The 17,830-nt window shown below is 30.8% G+C and overlaps 1 protein-coding gene across 7 annotated transcripts in view; it reads right to left on the reverse strand.

Annotated features, from left to right (window-relative positions):
- HUWE1 (HECT, UBA and WWE domain containing E3 ubiquitin protein ligase 1) overlaps positions 1-17,830 on the reverse strand; it is a 299,081-nt gene that overhangs the window by 32,926 nt on the left and 248,325 nt on the right. For all 7 annotated transcript variants that reach the window (XM_075363006.1, XM_075363009.1, XM_075363005.1 and 4 more), the window contains 6 exons: positions 15,640-16,474; positions 12,778-12,993; positions 8,039-8,279; positions 3,189-3,372; positions 1,781-2,067; positions 429-607 (listed from right to left, as the gene is read on the reverse strand). In XM_075363006.1, the coding sequence (XP_075219121.1) occupies positions 429-607; positions 1,781-2,067; positions 3,189-3,372; positions 8,039-8,279; positions 12,778-12,993; positions 15,640-16,474 (1,942 nt within the window). The remainder of the gene's footprint in view (positions 1-428; positions 608-1,780; positions 2,068-3,188; positions 3,373-8,038; positions 8,280-12,777; positions 12,994-15,639; positions 16,475-17,830) is intronic.

Here is a 17,830-nt window from a genome sequence, read left to right on the forward strand (position 1 = left end):
AAATATAAGATCTATCAAATACGATTCATAAGAAAGTTTTAACAAACCAGAGGATTAAATGTAATTAGAAGTCAACTATAATTTAATGCAACATGTATCGCATACAAAATGAATCTGAATAGAGATCGCAAAATATTTCTTGTTTGAATGAAACTTGCAGCTGTCTTCCAAAATGGAATTCAGTTGTATTTAGGTAGAACATTTAACAGTACATAATTTCTCTATAAAACATCAAATATCTTCCTACAAAACAGTAACTATTAGGAATCTTTCTTCCTAGGTTAAAATTAATTACTTTTCAGCAGAATTTCATTCTAATCTGTATTTAGTTATCGAATCATAACATAACAGTAAAAATGCTGGCAGTGAGTATATTAAAACCACAAACCAGTCCAAAAGCCACCAATAGTCACAAATGTTAAACTTACTTGTTTGACATATGAGTCTGTTCAGCTGCCTGTATTTGAGACTGGCTACGAGTTGTCATTCTCTTGCTCAAAGGACGGGCACTACTACTAACACCATTTCCTGATGTCAGGAGCCCAAAATTGGCAATGGTGCTATCAAAAGTTCCATCATTGCTCTTTTCCATAATGGACAACAGCGCCTGAAAACAATAAAATAGATAAACATGTTTAATAACAAAATGTTTAGTTAATGTTTGAATTTAAGAATCATAATAAATTCAGATTAAAAAGGAAGAACTAAAAATTTCTATTATGATGCATACAATAGATAAAAAAGACAGTTGATAAAAGTTTATACAGTTGAATTCTAATAATACATCCTGTAGTAAATACTTCAAATTTTCTTGTAATACATTCACCTTATCTATTGCTGAAAAAATTCTGACAATACTAATAGTAATCGACTCAAAACTTCCAAGATTATCACTAACACTGAAGACGTGATATGTATTTCAACGGAGTACTTATTAACAATTTGAGAGCTCAATGGAAATAGCAGCAAACTACATAGTGATTAGTGTTTAGTACTTCAATGAAACAAACAGTTGGAATAATCAAAGTGAACAAGAGAAATTTACACATATAAAATAAATATAAATACATAAATCCTTTTATGTATTTATAATAATTTTATCAAACATGGCCATTGGTATGATTACACAATAAAAAATTAAAATATAAAAACCCATCTACCAATAAATTTTTTTATGGGTTTAAACGCTTTTGGAAATGAATTCCATCTTCAGGAACTTCAAACTTTTTTTTATATTATTCTTTATAAAACTAAAACTTCATTGTCATAAGTTAAATTGTTATGTTAAGTGTATATATAACAGTGGTCATCATGTGTTTAAAATTGTGTCAACTTGATGTCCTGTCATTATGAATATCTCTAGATAACGGTGGAGATATTCATGACAGGACGTTGTCAACACAATTTTAAACACATGATGACCATTGTTATATATTTTACATAATGATTTTACTTATGACAACAAATTTTTAAGTTCATGAAGATAAAATTCGTTTCCAAAAGCGCTTGAACATATAAAAAGATTTGTAGGTAAGTGGGTTTTATATTTTAATTATACATTTTATAATATTTACTCTACAACATTGCATTTTGATCCTTCAATGTATTATATTCTAATAGAATTTAACTTCTACTATCAGCAGATCAATATGATTTTGTGCAAACACAGATGCAAATTCTAAGGCTAATAAAAGATTAAGCATACATTTATGGCAACACAAGCAAGTCTTATAAGACTAAAATTAAAAAGTATCAATTAACTAATAATGACTAAAATTACCTTTATAATCCATTCTCTGGTAGGAGGGTGGTAACAAAGATTTCTGAATACTCTGTGAAGTCTAACAGTATTAAGTCTAGAATCATCAACAAACAAAAGAACAAGAAGACAGCATATACTCTCATAATCCAATATCTGGCGACCCCTTGTTCTTACATTAGATGCACGTGAATGAGCACACAGATTCATACTAGTTTGTTGATCCTGACGAGCAGGCCAACCGGCCCAAGGAGATCTGGGAGAAACACTCTGAATAGCATATCTTGCAGCAGATTGGCGTGACCCACCTAAAAAAAAAAACCCAGAAAATTTAAGCTGCTGTTATAATAATAAAGAAAGTTAAAGAAAAAAATTGGAATAATTTGACCAATCAAAAGAAAGAAATCAAATCCAAACTATAGGAACCATTTCATGAAACATGACTGGTCACTGGTAATATCCTTATTCCATACTCACTTATTTTCAAGAAACTACTACCTGAGAGATACCAGGGAAGGTGAAACATCAGATTATAATGGTGTTTAATACTGTGTTCCAATAATTTTTATAACAGGATTTGATCATTTTAGAGCTAGTAAAAGAAGTATCTTTAGTCAGTAGTACATCTTTTGATTGCTTTCAAGCGCTTATTACACAGAAGATACAAGAAAATGTGTTTAAATGGAAAATTATGAATTATTTATTTCAGGGTTTTCAAATGAACAAATCATACAACCTTTCATTTGCATGTAGATTGCTGGATGAATAGCGACAGATTAAAAAAAATGCAAACCTGGAACCGAGATTAAACCCAATCAAGTCAATCAATGAATTATTTTGAGCAAGAAATCTCACACAATGTTACATATAATTTTAATGAGCTTTAAAATGCTGAAATTAATTCAATGAAAATATCTCAACACAGGTTAATTCCATTTGATGTTATGAAAAGAGTTACTTCAGAAATCTTGATTATTAACTGGTCGCGATCCATGATGTCACAAGTGCAAGTATCAATAGCCATACCTGTTTGTTTACACTCATCAATGAAAACATCAAGTCGTTAAGACATACATACTGTATTATACATGGATTTTAATAAATACAATGTCATGTGTATTGCTGCTGCTAAAACTGTTGCTATTATATATAATAATAAACTACTGATATTTAAAAATAACAAAATAACAGTGTGTATGACTATTAGGCAATTGACTATTGATTAATTATAAAATGAGAAGTTCTGAAATATTTAAAAGTTCAGTATTTTAAACAATGCACTTTAAACTGATTTTTAATAGCTCAAATTTACTGGAAATGTATTAACTTTAAATGTAGAATTTTTGCAACTGAAGGAATGAAGAAAACATCTAGCCAAATTTAAGTACAACACTGAATCTATAAAACTTCAATAACTTTTTCAACTTACTTCTAGGTGTTGATGTGCGTAATATAGAAGACAAAGTTGTCGTATTATGAGTAACATGAGACAGGAACCTTTCCTGCATCAGTTGCCTATTACGGGCTTCCCATTCTCTGCGCAAGTTCTGTGCTTCAGCAACAATCTCTGGAGGCAGAACTGACATCTGTGATTCTTCTATGTCAGTTAATATCTAAAATAAAATGAAAAGAAAAAGCTTACTTGAAGTTTTAATTCAAAGTGATTATCGTGAAACAAACATTTTTGCTTTAGCCGATACAAAGATCAAAATTCTCAAATACATATATATTTTTTTTTAAATTGTTATCAAATATCATATTTAAAGACATTCATATTTCTTATTAACCTTTTAAGTTAACACTTAAAAGGATCTTGTCACTTATTACTCGTAAGTCTGAATACTTATGAGTACAAACATGGGAAAATAATTTTTCACTATTCTTCTGTTGACAATTAAGTCATGATAGTCAACGTCAAGGATGATGTTACAGTATAATTTGATTAAAAATACTACAGTATAACTGAAGAAAATCTAGAACAGAATTGAAAAAAGTTTTTATAAAGAATTTTTTTATTATGAAGTTTTTTTGCAATTAATTAAATGCTGTATTATGTCACCAAGTAAAAGATATGCCCTTAGGATAGACCTTAGCGGTGCAGTTGCGAAGGACAGATGTAAATTTTCTAGGGTAAAAAAAAAAACAATTAAAGGTACCGATCAGTGACAAGAAATAGATGATAAAAATTTATGAGGATACAACAGTGACAAGTCAACTCAATTCATTTCTTTTGTCAAGAAATAGCAACTGATCTAAAACAAGTCTTTTAATTGCCATCCTGTCAAGTTTTATGACAAATGGTTAAGATAAACCAACAGTGTAAAACAAACAATAAATGAAAATAAAGACCTCATATCAATGAAGTTTTTCTGATCACAAACTTTTTTTCTTAAAGCACATTTTCATACTTCCAGCGAGTAAATGTTATTTTTGGTACTATAAAAAAATGAAAATTAAAAAGGATTTGTTTTTAGAAATCTCAGGAAACAGTTAAGTCGGCATACATAATTTTCTAATATACAAGTAAATTCCCATTGATACAATTAAATTATAAAAATAAAATAAATAATGCCAGTAACAATACAAAATAAATCATTCATTATTGCAAAACATTTTTTGAGTAAATCAATAGAGTATAGATTAGAATTATAAATATCAAATCAGTCATGATGATGATTAGAAAAGTATGATAGATCACTAATATTTAAGAGCCAAATTCCCTCCCACCTCACAGATAAGTAAAAATAGTAATCATTACTTCTTAATAAATGACCAGGTATGTAAAAATCAAATAATTATAGGAATTCAGGACAATTATAATAATCAATAAGTAAACTGTATACACAAAGATCAGTTCTTTCCATAGCAGTTTCAAAACTAAGTATCTTTCATAAATTGGATGTTTATAAAATCATTATCAGAATAATGCATCTGAGAACTAATTCTAAATGCCGAGAAACATAAAAAAGAATGACAAGGTTTGTAATAAACTTATAAATCATCATGTCATCAGCAAATAATAAGCATTTAGAATGTTTTTATTTTTGACAAGAATCATTTACATAAATAAAAAAGGGTGGACCCAAGGAGAGTACCTTGACCAACAAGTGAGGTAACTTTTATTGGATAGGAAAAAAAATTATTTTAATGTACTGATTTCTATTAACAAGAAAAGCAAACCAGTTGAGTAAATTATCATGTATATCAAAAGTATCTACTTTCTTATAAGTAAATCAATATTAACCACATAAAGACAGTATAAATTGAATCCAAATTATAATTGGTCACTAATTTAACCAGATTTTTATTTTAATTACTGAATTAACCATTGGTAACAACAGTCAACAATATCTTCAGTATATATGCTTAGATTCGTTAAAGTAGATTTCCCTGTAAGAAATGTATGCTGTTGTGGTACAGTGAATTTTGATATATACAATTTAATTTCATTGCAAACAAGGTGGTCAATTAATTTAGCAAAAAATATTACTTATTAATGAGATAATAACTATTATCAGAGACATCACGTCTTTTATGAGTTATAAATAACAATATTCAGGGAATGTTCCAGTTGAGAAATAAATTTTAAAAATTGTACAAAAAAAGAACACATTTATATATTCCACATTTTAAAAAAATGTGGGATGGATATTATCTGGACCCGTACCACATTTATCATTAAAACTAGCAACTGCTGAAGAAACTCATCGTTTGTTAAGAGTTATGTCACTGTAACTGTCATTACAAGCAAACACTTCTAAATTTCTCAATAAAAATGTTAACAATATCTTGCACGTTATTACCAGATTCAATATTATAAAATAAGGTCAATGGAATAGATGTACAATTGCCAATGCTATTTACATATCTGAAAACATTTTTACATTCTTTGCTTAAAGATTCTTCAAACTTACTTAAATATAATTTCTCATCACATTGAGATAGTAAATTACATAGTACATTCCTTTGTGAACTATAATAAAAATTTTAATTATAAACTAGTACAATCTATGATATTTCTTTTTGTTAATAATGGCATTTATAAGTTCTCTTGAGAATCAGTATGGAAATCTGTTATCTTTAATGACCACTTTTGATACAAGTTTTGTAATTATGTTTACAATAGTAATTTAGATAAGACTATTACACTCATTAAAATCATTAATTGTTGAAAAATCAGTGTTAAATAACTGACAACTATTCAATCCTTTATAACGTTATGAAAAATGTTATTATTAAAGTAAAAAAAAATAGTCAGTACATGACAACTTGTCCTTATAAAGATACAGTAAATTAATTCCTAAATCTGTATGAAAAGAATCACAATCAAAAAATTACATCAGGAGAATGTGTAACAAAAATATTTTTAATATTAAAAAATATAACACCTGGAGTATTACCTTTAAAATTTTTGACAATATTATGTTGTACTAACGAGTAATTATAACAAAAGTTTGATAAGGCAATGGTAACAATTTGAATTTCTGCATCCAAATAAAAAATGAAAGCAGATGAAGTTGCATTATCAGTTATCCAAATATATAACCGGATAAATTAAAATCTCCAAGAAGAATCAATCTAACTGAACCAGAACTATTTGAACATTGCAAAACAAATTGAGTAGTAACGCAGTCAATAAAACAACTGTAGTAATTACAAGTCATATCTGGTGGGATATATACTAAACATAGAATTATGTTATCTTTATTGAATGATATATTCATTAATAGACATTCAAAAGAATTATCAAGTGAAATATGATTGTAACTTATTTAAAAACTAAAACACAATCTTTTCTTTTCACTAGTAAATAATGAGCGGTCACATCTAATCACATTATAATTTGTAAAACAAAGTTCAGAATCATTGATCTCATCATGTAGCCACATCTCTGATAACACAATATCAGTCAAAAAGGTCTTGATCAAAATGTTGAAATATGCCCTCGAACAATCCTAATGTTCTGGTAGAAGATATTTATGGAACCATTTATTTCTGACTGCTATTTAGACTTCTTAGTAGCTATGTATAAATTATCATAGGAGTAGGCAATAAACAGATCTTTTTCAGCTTTATCAGTTTATACTTAAGTTCAGCCTTAAATGAATTGTAGTGAGATTGCTGCTTTTAGTTAAATCATCTTTATTATGTAGATTACCATCTCCTAAATTCCTTTTGTTGTGCGAAACCCAGTTTGTAAGTTCTGCAGATTTAAAAAAAAGCATTTACACGTCTATCACCGCCATTAACAAAATTCTTACTGAAACAAAAAAATTTTGATTTCACTGATATCAAATGGAATATTTTCAGAGCATTCATTAAATAACTTTGGTAAGATTGTTTTAGAATCAGGAGAGGCCTTCAAGTTAAAAAAATATATCTTTTCACAAATACAATTTCTCATTTCATTATTAATTTCATAATTTTCTTCTATTATCCCAATTCTTGACTGCATCCAATCGTCCAGACAAATTCAAAGAATTGTTGGTGAGGATATAAATCTTTATATCAACTCAATTGAGGCTTTATCAACTGAATTGAATGTTTAGTTTATAAAAATCCATAGTTGTTGTAAATTTTGATAAAAGTTTTTAACTGTTTCCTTCTCAAATTCCAAAGAATCATCAGTCGAAGTAGATTTCTTTGTTATTAGCTTTTTTATTCTTTAGCAGTACAACTTTTTCAGTTCCATAGCATGGATTAGAATTTTGACTAGTATTTAATGAAATTCACCCAGAACATGATTTAAGAAAATAAATACCACAATCTTCACAATGTACAGCATATTTCAACGCTAATGTGCCATCCTCTGTTTTACATAAAAAAAAAAACACTTATGACCAGAGATACTGAAGTCAAGTAAAGATTTATAACAGCACATAGTTGATTGAGGTTATAAAAAAAAAAAATAATGCTCAAATATGTTACATAAACAATGAAAATTCAATTAATAAATATTAATAATAAAAGCTGATTTAGTTCTATACTAATAAACATTACAACTGATTAACACTAATAGCCGATTTATTTACAACATTAATTAAAATATTTACAAAAATAAATTAAAATTTTTTTTTGATACTATGCCAGTGTAGAAGTACTTACATAAAGAAAAAAAAAAACAGTATGTCTCTCATTATGCACAACTTTTTCAACAATAATTTTTCTCAGGCCAAATAATTCAGAAAATTTGATTAATTATAGTGTTCCTCATCATCACTTTTTATCATCATCATCACAACTAAAACCTAGTTAAAAATAAATCAATCAATCTCATACCGCCTGACGTAAAGCATGAGGAAGATCCTGGAAGAATGCAGCTGCATCTACCGGCTCATTTGGATTAGAAGAAGTTGCTGCTTGACGTTGCTGCTCAAGCCTTTGTTGGGCCAATACTTCTTCTTGAATATTTGGAGGTAATGCAGCCAAAAAATCAGGATTCACTTCAATTGTAGAACCCCTGCTGCTCACTTCACCGGATTGTGACTGGGCTTCTGCTCTATTTCTTAATCTTTGCAGTCTGACATAATTGAAAAAAAATAAGTCATTGGAAGAATTTTTAAAAAATATTACAATACAGTATTTCTTCAAATTTACAGCATATTTTACAATTTAATAAGTACTAATTAAAATATATTCTAAACAATTATACAAACAGTGTAATATCCTTACCAAGGACATTGTTTAAATGGTATGGAAATTAAATATATTATAGGATTATATACAATAATATAGCAACATAAATAAATAAATAAATCTTTATGAGTATGTTTTACAAATCAGAACTATGTCTACAGTTCTTGCCCTTAAATTTTTAAGTTTTATCATACCTTTAGTATCCTGTTTCATTAGTGAATTATATAAAATTTATTTATTTATTTTTATTCCATACACGGGCAAAATAAATGTTTATATTTAAAAACACCCTGATGATATAATTGGGAGGCTAAACAACAGTCCAACTCCAGTAGTATATAAGTTGTTTTACTGACTTAAGGGCTGGACCCTGTTGGTCAGAACATCTGGTCCCAAAAACACAATCAAGGCTTTTTTGTACTTTTAGAAAGAGATGCATTAATAAAAAATGGCCAATAGGGATCTCTACGTGTACTGTCAAATAGTTTTTAGTGCCTTTCCTGCATTGTTATCAACTGGTTTAGGATAGTTTTGGGATAAGGAACAAGTAATCTCTTTAACATTGTTGTGAACCAAGTAGAAGTAACTATTGCCACTGGCCTTTCTTAGAAAAAAAAAAAAATTGCTTATAACTCCAATGATTGTTGTAACACATCATCCAGTTACAGTACAGAGGACACTTATGAAGCTGCCAGGCATTTGAATCAGACCAGTAACAAAAATGATGTTTGTTCACTGTGCTTGTTAAATAGAAATGCACTTCATCAGTAAATAAGTTAAGAAAATTCTAATAGAATATGACTTAATTTGCTTTGTCACGTTCACTTAGCTCTTGCACCATTCTTTTATAAAATCTTTGTTAAAATCCTTGAGCACAATTCTTCTGATATTGCTGTGGAATAAACAAAGGGTTGCAACATGATTTCTGGTTCATTGTTGAGGCCCCCTATTGTTGTCTAAGGACCTGACATAGTTTATTTTTTGTTGCGGAAGCAATATACCAGAACTTGTTAATTGGTTAGGAACAGCACAAAGATGTGGAATATGAAAATGGCAATGGAATAATTACTGTGTAATCACAACTGAATTATCATTTTTAAAATATGTTTCCCTACCATGGAAACATGCAGATGGTGTACAACAGTCCACTGCTCCATCATTACTGAAATGTCATCTGGTAAGCAAATCTAGTGGTGTCCCAATTCCTACCTACTTGTCAGGGTTTCCAACCTATTTTCTTTTAAAAATCATCAGATTCCAGTGGCTTACCCTGTACATAAAGAGAACATATCTGGTGATGTATTGAATTACATGGGTCATCACATATCATAAACCATGAAGAATCTTACCCAATTAACCTTTTTAAGGATTAAAGTGTGGTTTTGAAAAGATAAATGGTACTGAAATAATGTCAGCTAAAGAACAATCATGGGTTTCAAAATTAAAGGTTATGAAGGGGGAAAAATAAGTACTGGAAGCTTTAAAAAATCACATAAAAATGCCATAAATTACAGAAAAAAATGTAACTATGGGATTGAGAAAATATGTTCTTGGAGATGATAAAGTTTCAAGAAAATCTTTATCCTGTAAAGTACTATAAGTAAATAAACAAAAAAAAAAAAAAATATATATATATATAGAGAGAGAGAGAGAGAAAGAGAGAGGTATAAATACAGGTACATAAATAAATACAGTGGATTCCAGTTAATAGGACCACCGGTTATTCAGGGCAGCCATTTAATTAGGGCATTTTTGTTAAAACAGAAACATAATATTGGTATAATTCATGTAAAATTTTAACAGTTCAAAATGACACTTATATGGCCCACTAGCTTGATAGTTTCATTCTTTTACTTCTAAAATATCACAATTTTATTAACAATTTAAATCACTTGACTGTTACTGAATGTTGTATTGAGGAAGGTAACTATCACTGGTCTGCAGAGAACGTAGTGCATGGCGACACAGATGACATCATGCAGTTATGATGAAGCAAATGCTTTATTTTCTTCATTGCAAGTCTGATGTTTATTGTATATGATGGTGTTATCGTTTTTTGTAATTATTTTTAATCACTTATGCTTATCTTTTTGCTTTCGTTATTCATTTAATTTTTTTTAATCACTTTTATCTTTTTACTTTGAAGTGTTAGTTTAGTCAAAAGTCGATATTCATAATTTATCCAATTCATCGCCATGCCGCATAAAGACACAACACTGGCAGAAAGAACTGCTTTGACAAAATAAAAAGTTATCCACTATCAATTGTCAGCGTAAACTTGCAGAAGTTCCAAGAGCATCAAAAACTACTCGGATTTTACAGCAAGAAGAAACTCTTCACAGTGAATGCTTTAAGAAATGTGTAGCAGAAGGAATTTCTCAAAAAAGAAAACATGAAGAAAAGGATTTACTTGTTGAGAAAGCTTTAATTGAATGGTGTTCTACTATTTCTAGTCGAGGAGTAAGTGTCAGTGGTCCTATGCTAAAACAAAAAGCCCAAGTACTTGCAAAATAACTGGGACATTGTGATTTCAAAGTAATAAACAGTTGGTTGTCACATTGGAAATGGAGACGTGAAATAAACTTTAGAAAAGCTCACGATGAAAAGGCAAGCGCCGATGCTGACAGTACCAAATTATGGAAGAGTTCTAAACTTCCTGAAATAATGAAGAAATATTCACTCGATGACAGACAAAACGGGCTGGTTTTATTGCACCTCAGCGAATGGGTCTCTCTGTTACAAACAATCGTGTTATCTGGCTTGAAAAAACCAATGAATCGAATTACTGTGCTTTGTTGCACGAATATGTCTCGCAGTGACAAATTAAAACTTCTTGCTACTGGTAAAGCAGGTAAACCACAATGTTTTAAGTAGTTTAGAGTGGAGAGTTAACCTGCACACTACTATTTTAATAAAAAAAGCCTGGATGACGAGTCTAATTTTTCATGATTGGCCGAGTGCTTGGGATGAGTTACAGAAAAAAATCAAGAAAGATTTGCTTGTTTATTGATAACTATGCTGCCCATCCTAATTTAGATTTACGAAACATTCAAATTGAGTTTCAGCCACCGAATATGAGTTTAATTCAACCGCTTAACATGGGGATAATAAAAAATTTATTTACAAAAGTAAACTAATAATTTATATTTTACAAGAAATTGAAGGAAATACGTTGACTTCCTCAGCTATGGCTAAAAATGTTAGTGAAAGTGTAAATTTGATGCAGGCAATTCAGTTCATAGCCGATAGTTTGGATGAAGTAAAAAGTAGCACTATTATAAATTGCTTTGCCAAAGTAGCTAACAAGATGAAATTACTGAAACAATCAATGCTGAAGACAATGATTAGTTGTTTTTTGCAGAACCAGGTTGAAAATTTTTTATTTTCAAATATAAAAGAAATACAATACTATGATGAGAATGAAACCAATAAGAAGAAATAATTAAAAACATTACTGGTACTTAACAACTGGAAGAGAGTGAAGAAGATGAAGAAGGCAAATCCGATGTTAGATGCAAATCTACATAAGATGCAAAAAAATTCATTGACAGACTTCAGCAATATTTTATGCAAGAAGGCAGTGAAGGAAGCCCACTAGAAGAACTACGAGTCTGTGTGAAATTTGTAGAATGCCAAGTATTAAAAGGGAGATGACAAAGCAAAATAAAAAACTTTTTTCAAAAAGTTTAAACAAGAGACACTAAAGTATTTTTTTATTTTACTGATAATGAACAGCAATCATTACTATCTTTTGTACCTCTATTTTATTCATCAATAATTTTGTTTTATTTATTTTCTTTTTTTTAATTATGAAAGATTACAAAAACTATTCAGTAATGCATTGTACCAGAACAGTAGTTTTTTTAAAATGTGATAGGCCTGTTTTTATATGTAAATACATAATATAAAAGGATTGTAAATAATGTACTGTGTTTTGTTAAACATGTATTGGTAGAATATTTATACTTTTATTATGTTTTAATTTATAGTATTGTTCATGTAATCTTAATATTATAAATAAAATTCAGAATAGTAAATTGCTAATTTGAGTTTAATAATTAAAATACATCTGTATTTGTGCATAGCTCCTAATTTTTTGTTAATATCGCTTAATAGGGATAGCCATTTAGCCCTGGTCCCAAAGTGGTCTAATTATCCGGAATCTACTATATGTAAAAAAAACTATACTATATGTAAAGATTTAATATAATTAATTAAATTTAATTTAATTTATTATATGTAAAAAAGACAGTATAGAAACTATGAACTTTGTAAGCGATAGCAGTGCTTAATTATACATTATTGGCCACTAATTTAAACAAGCTACCTAAGTTTGTTAGCAAATTAAAACTTACATTGATAAAGGCATATCCAAAAATTACCTTAAGTGTTCAGCAATCACTTCTGATCTTAATTCATCTGGTAATGCTGCCAGAAATGATGGGTCAACTCCTTCTGGGACTTCTTGATTGCCTTCTTCTACATTACCCTGTTCTTGTTGCTGGGTAAGAGCTGTTTCTCCAGCAGAATTATTTTGATTTTGTTGGCTGTTACTACTACTGCTGCTGCAACTACTTTCAATGCCTGGACTGTCATCACTGAAATAATTAAAAAAAAAAAAAATTACTACTCAAGAAATTAACTATATGACAAATGTCCGTTCAGTTAAAAATAACACCACATGATAAATGTAAAATTAATTTTACAATGACATAATTTTCATTCAGTAAGAATACATAAAAAAGAAAATATAAACTTAATATTTTACACTATCATACTCTACATGGAAGATTAATCATGACAACAACCACGTCTGAAAAGATTATTATATAATAAATTGTAATGCCCCCAAAAAAATGAAACACCTGATTTACTGTGGATTACACAACAGGTATTTGGTCACCATTTTGTAATGTATGTACTGTAATATTACAAGATATATGAGATGTCTAAATAAAGTAATGGGACTAGTTTTTTTTTTTTTTGGCAGCCAAATTGGCAACACTGTAAAGTTGCTAGTAAACATATGGTTATATGAACAACTGATTTATATTAGGCATTAATTTTTTTAGTCTATTTTAGCCAAGTAAGATGTAAACAAACTTTTTGTGTAACGAGTTTTTGTTGTGCGTTTCAAAAATGAGTGAAATTAATTATGACCTCCATTGTGCAATCAAGTTTTGTGTTAAACTCCGTGAGAATGCTACCGAAACTTTTTCAAAATTGAAAAGGGCATATGGAGATGACAATGTGTCACAAGCCCAAGTTTTTAGGTGGTTTAAAGCATTTTCAGAAGTCTAGGAATCAGTTGCGAACAATCCACACTCTGGAAGATCGTTAACGTCAAAAAGTGACGACAATGTTGAGCGAATCAAGACTTGATACAGTACAACCAGCAGTTAACTGTAAGAATGATTGCAGAACAACTGAATTTGAACCGTACCACAGTCCATCAAATTTTGACAAACAAATTGGACATGAAAAAATTTGTGCAAAATTGGTCCCAAAAACCTCACTGTTGAACAGAAAAACAACAGGGTAGAAGTGTGCCGCGATCTTCTAGGGCGAATTGAAACAGATCCTGATTTTCTAAAAAAATGTTATTATTGGTGATATTTGAGTACAACCCAGAAATAAAACACCAGAGCAAGAAGTGGCACACTACAAACTCATATCCCAAAAAAGCAAAAATGAGCAAATCAAAACCATGCTAATTTGTTTCTTCGATAGTAATGGCATTTTCTGTAAGGAGTTTTTTTCCCTACAGGACAGACTGTAAATCAATATGAGAATTGCCTTCTCTTCTTCAAAAGTTGGGGTATCCTGGGAGCAAGATGTATGTGATCCACTGCAGTTCGCACATTTCTCGTTTCCTTGGCAGTTAATGTCACTGTGGCCTTTCTTAGTACATCGAGCACAGATCTCTGTTTTTGAGTAAGTCACTGCAGTGTGTCCATACCCTTGGTAACTGAAGCATCATCGAGGATTGTGTATGAATAGTCGAACTCGAACTGATAGATAACTTATTTTTACCTTCTCTGGTGGTAAAGGAAGGTTAAATGTCAAGATAAGAGAAGGTGTAATACGTAAGAGAGATCGGCTCTGTTCATCACTGAATGTTTTTTGGGAAAGCAACTGAACCAGTTATCACTTTAATTATCAGGAAGGGAGAGACCTTTTGAAGGGAGCCTCCTTCCTGATTATTCTGAAGAACGATAAATTGTATATTTCTGTACAGGGGATGGGATGCATCACCATTCAAAGTATTTTCTTCAATACTGTTTTTATCCTCATCGGACAAACTCTGAGTGTGGTCTTTTCACATGACTAATATTGGTGGTTTTTCAGATGAACCACCAACATCGTAATATTATTTTGTGAACTAGAAATTTTCGTACCATGAGTACCGGTGATATGATGCACCACTCCAGCAGAGCGCACATGTGCTGGAGTAGAACTAAATACAACTGGGTTCACCTTGGTGCCTAGTGGACATCTTTCAAGACTCACTACGTAGATCCATTCACCCATTGGCATGATAGTTCCCACCTTGGGTTACGGTTGCGTCTCGTAAGATTTTGCAACACTACCGAGTGTAAATGTAAGAGAAAACAGTGTAGGATGATGTTGTGTTAGGGTATATGTCGTAATTTGTGTAGTGTTTTTGGTGTAGTGTATGTGTAAAGTGTGAAGTGTTCTGCAGCTCTGAGTGTAGTGGGAAGAAAAGCTGCAGAGGCTAGGGCTGTGGGGATGCCAACCCCCCAAAGTCTTAAAGAATAAGACTCCTGTTGGAGTTGGAACAGTAGAAAGCTTAAAAAAAAAATGTAACCGACCATCTGAAGGATAGTTTGGTTTCTCAGTCCCAAAACTGCTATGAAGAGTGGGAAAACTGTTTGAAGCGTTGCATGGCTTCCCAAAGGAACTATTTTGAAAGTGACCTGAACTGGACCTCTATTTACAGAGATAAGGCTATGATTACATCAAAATACTGAACACACACTCTTTGGCTAAGAAGTAATTCAAGCTTTTCAAGGCAAAAAAAGTAATATCAATTATCAGTCACAGATGGACTACTTTGAAAGACCATGCAGATTAAAATTTAAGATAAGATTTGGAAAGTTTTATGTGGCATCTTCACAACACACTGGACTAATATTCGCTAGCTCTTGGATGTCTTACATTTTTACCTAATTGCATATATTATAAAAGCAATAAAGTAGTGATAAAGATTAACTATAACATACCTTTGTCGTTCTTGCTGCAGTGGTTGCTGCGACTGTGTAATCAGTGGTGGTGGTGGAGGTGGTGGGGGTGGCGGAGGTGGTGGTGGAGGTGGCAATGACGACTGTGGTGTAGTATTTGAAGTGTTGAGAGGAGACAGATTAGGCAGAAGCCAGTTGTTAACAGCGAATTCATAATCAAGAGGAGGATCTTCTGATACTCTACGCATAGTTGTGATATTAATTCTGTTAATAACAAATGGTGATGAGCTTGTACTCGAAGGAGTAGAATTAGTCATATCGAGAGCACCACAAGGTAAAGGTGGAAGTTCTCCAAGTTCGTTGTCTTCACTATTCTGTCTCTGTTCATTCTGTAATTCTTCTGGAGGATTTACCCTGAAAAATCCATCATCAGGGTCAGCAGGTGGAGGAAAAGGTACACTGCCAGGAATTAAACCAAGTGGATCTGACAAATCACCCTGACCAGTGTTGATAGGAATCAATGGTAAGAGACGGGGTGGTGGAGAAATGGATCCCATACTTTCACTGGTCATATTTTCATTAACCACAGTCTGAGATCCAGGAGAGGACTCCAAAGCTGAAGGTTCTGATGTCTCCACTGGTTCAGAATTAGCAACATGCACCATAGCCGGGTCAGACGGTACTTCAAGGTAGCTAGTAGATGGCTGCTGTCGACCGTGAGGTGGTTCAATTGCTCGTGGGTGAAGAACAGATTCTACTATTGAACCTGCTAAATTTTCTGTAGCTTGTGCGACTTCATGAGCAGCAGTTAACATCGCAATTCTTCGTGTAGCAGGTCGCAGTGGCAGTCTCGGAGATTCAAAGATATTCATGATTTCTGAAATAAACAAAATATTTCTTTCATGATACTGATACTATTACAAATTAGAAAATCAGGTAAAATTTCTCTCTTTTACTGAGAGTAAATAAAAGTCTAGAGAAAAAACAACTGCAAAAAATAAACTCTGAAAAATCATGCAGAGAATCTGTAAGCAAATATTACATAAATGTAAAATTTCCACAGTTCTCTATATGTATATACCTCTCATTAACTTAAATACAATTGTTAGGTTACTCATGATGTGGAATTTACAACGTAATAGGCCTCATCTAAAGGATGTCAAAAATTATTTGTGGATGATTTGTACATGCCTGAATAAAAAACACATTATAGAAACCTGTAAAAATGTACCTAAAAAAGGAGAAAACTCTCAGCTCATTGTCTTCACTATAATCTCTGCTCATTTTGTAATTTTTCTGAAGGGTTTACTTTGAAAGACCCTTTTATAATCAGATACAGAAATTAAGCCGTAAGGTAAGATCAGGTCAGTCAATTTCATTTTAACATTAGCATTATTTCCAGCATCGCAACGCAGTGTATATAATTTTTTAATGATGTAAGATGCATTTATGTTAAGATTTTTTAGAGTTTTTTGAGTAATTGAAAAAAAAATGGATTCTGTAAAACCTTTAACACTATTGCCACTAGTGAAAAAAATTATAAATTACAAATCAAAGGATAATTTTTTGTTTCATGAATAGTTATGGCCTATAAGATCTATTTACTTGAAGTTTAAAAAGAAAGGAAATTAATATCCTTCCAAAGGTAAATAAATAAAGGAAGAGAACAGAACTTTTGACATTGATCAGATTTAATTAAAATGGGAATAAAACCCTCCATACATAAAAAATAATCATACTAATTAGAAATCTAACAATATCAATTTAGATCTTAACAGTACAATGCACATGGCTCAGTAAAAGGTAAAAGCTTATTATGTAAATGCTACTAGTTTAAACTAATAGTTTATTACAGAATAAATTGTATGTGGGAATGCTATCCTGATGTCCTTTTAAAACTAAAACATTAGAGAAATGGGAAATTTTTGTAGACATCTAAAAAGTTTTCTTATATCTACTTTCCCCTGTCAACTGAACTATACAAAAAAATTTAGATAGTAAAAATTTTACATTTAGCAACATTAATACAAATAACTAGTAGCATCCTGAAGTAATAATAAATGTCAATCACAACAGAAATTCGCCCACATTTAATAAAACCAGTTTTCATACTTTATCTACATAGTTAATCAATGCTATCAGATAGTTCACTCTGGATGAATGACTGTACTCTGTAGGCAAGTAGTAGATGATACAGAAACAGAAGGCATCTTAAAGTTATGTAACTAATATC

This window comes from Lycorma delicatula, chromosome 4 (assembly GCF_047948215.1).
Source record: "Lycorma delicatula isolate Av1 chromosome 4, ASM4794821v1, whole genome shotgun sequence".
NCBI classification, from domain to species: domain Eukaryota; kingdom Metazoa; phylum Arthropoda; class Insecta; order Hemiptera; family Fulgoridae; genus Lycorma; species Lycorma delicatula.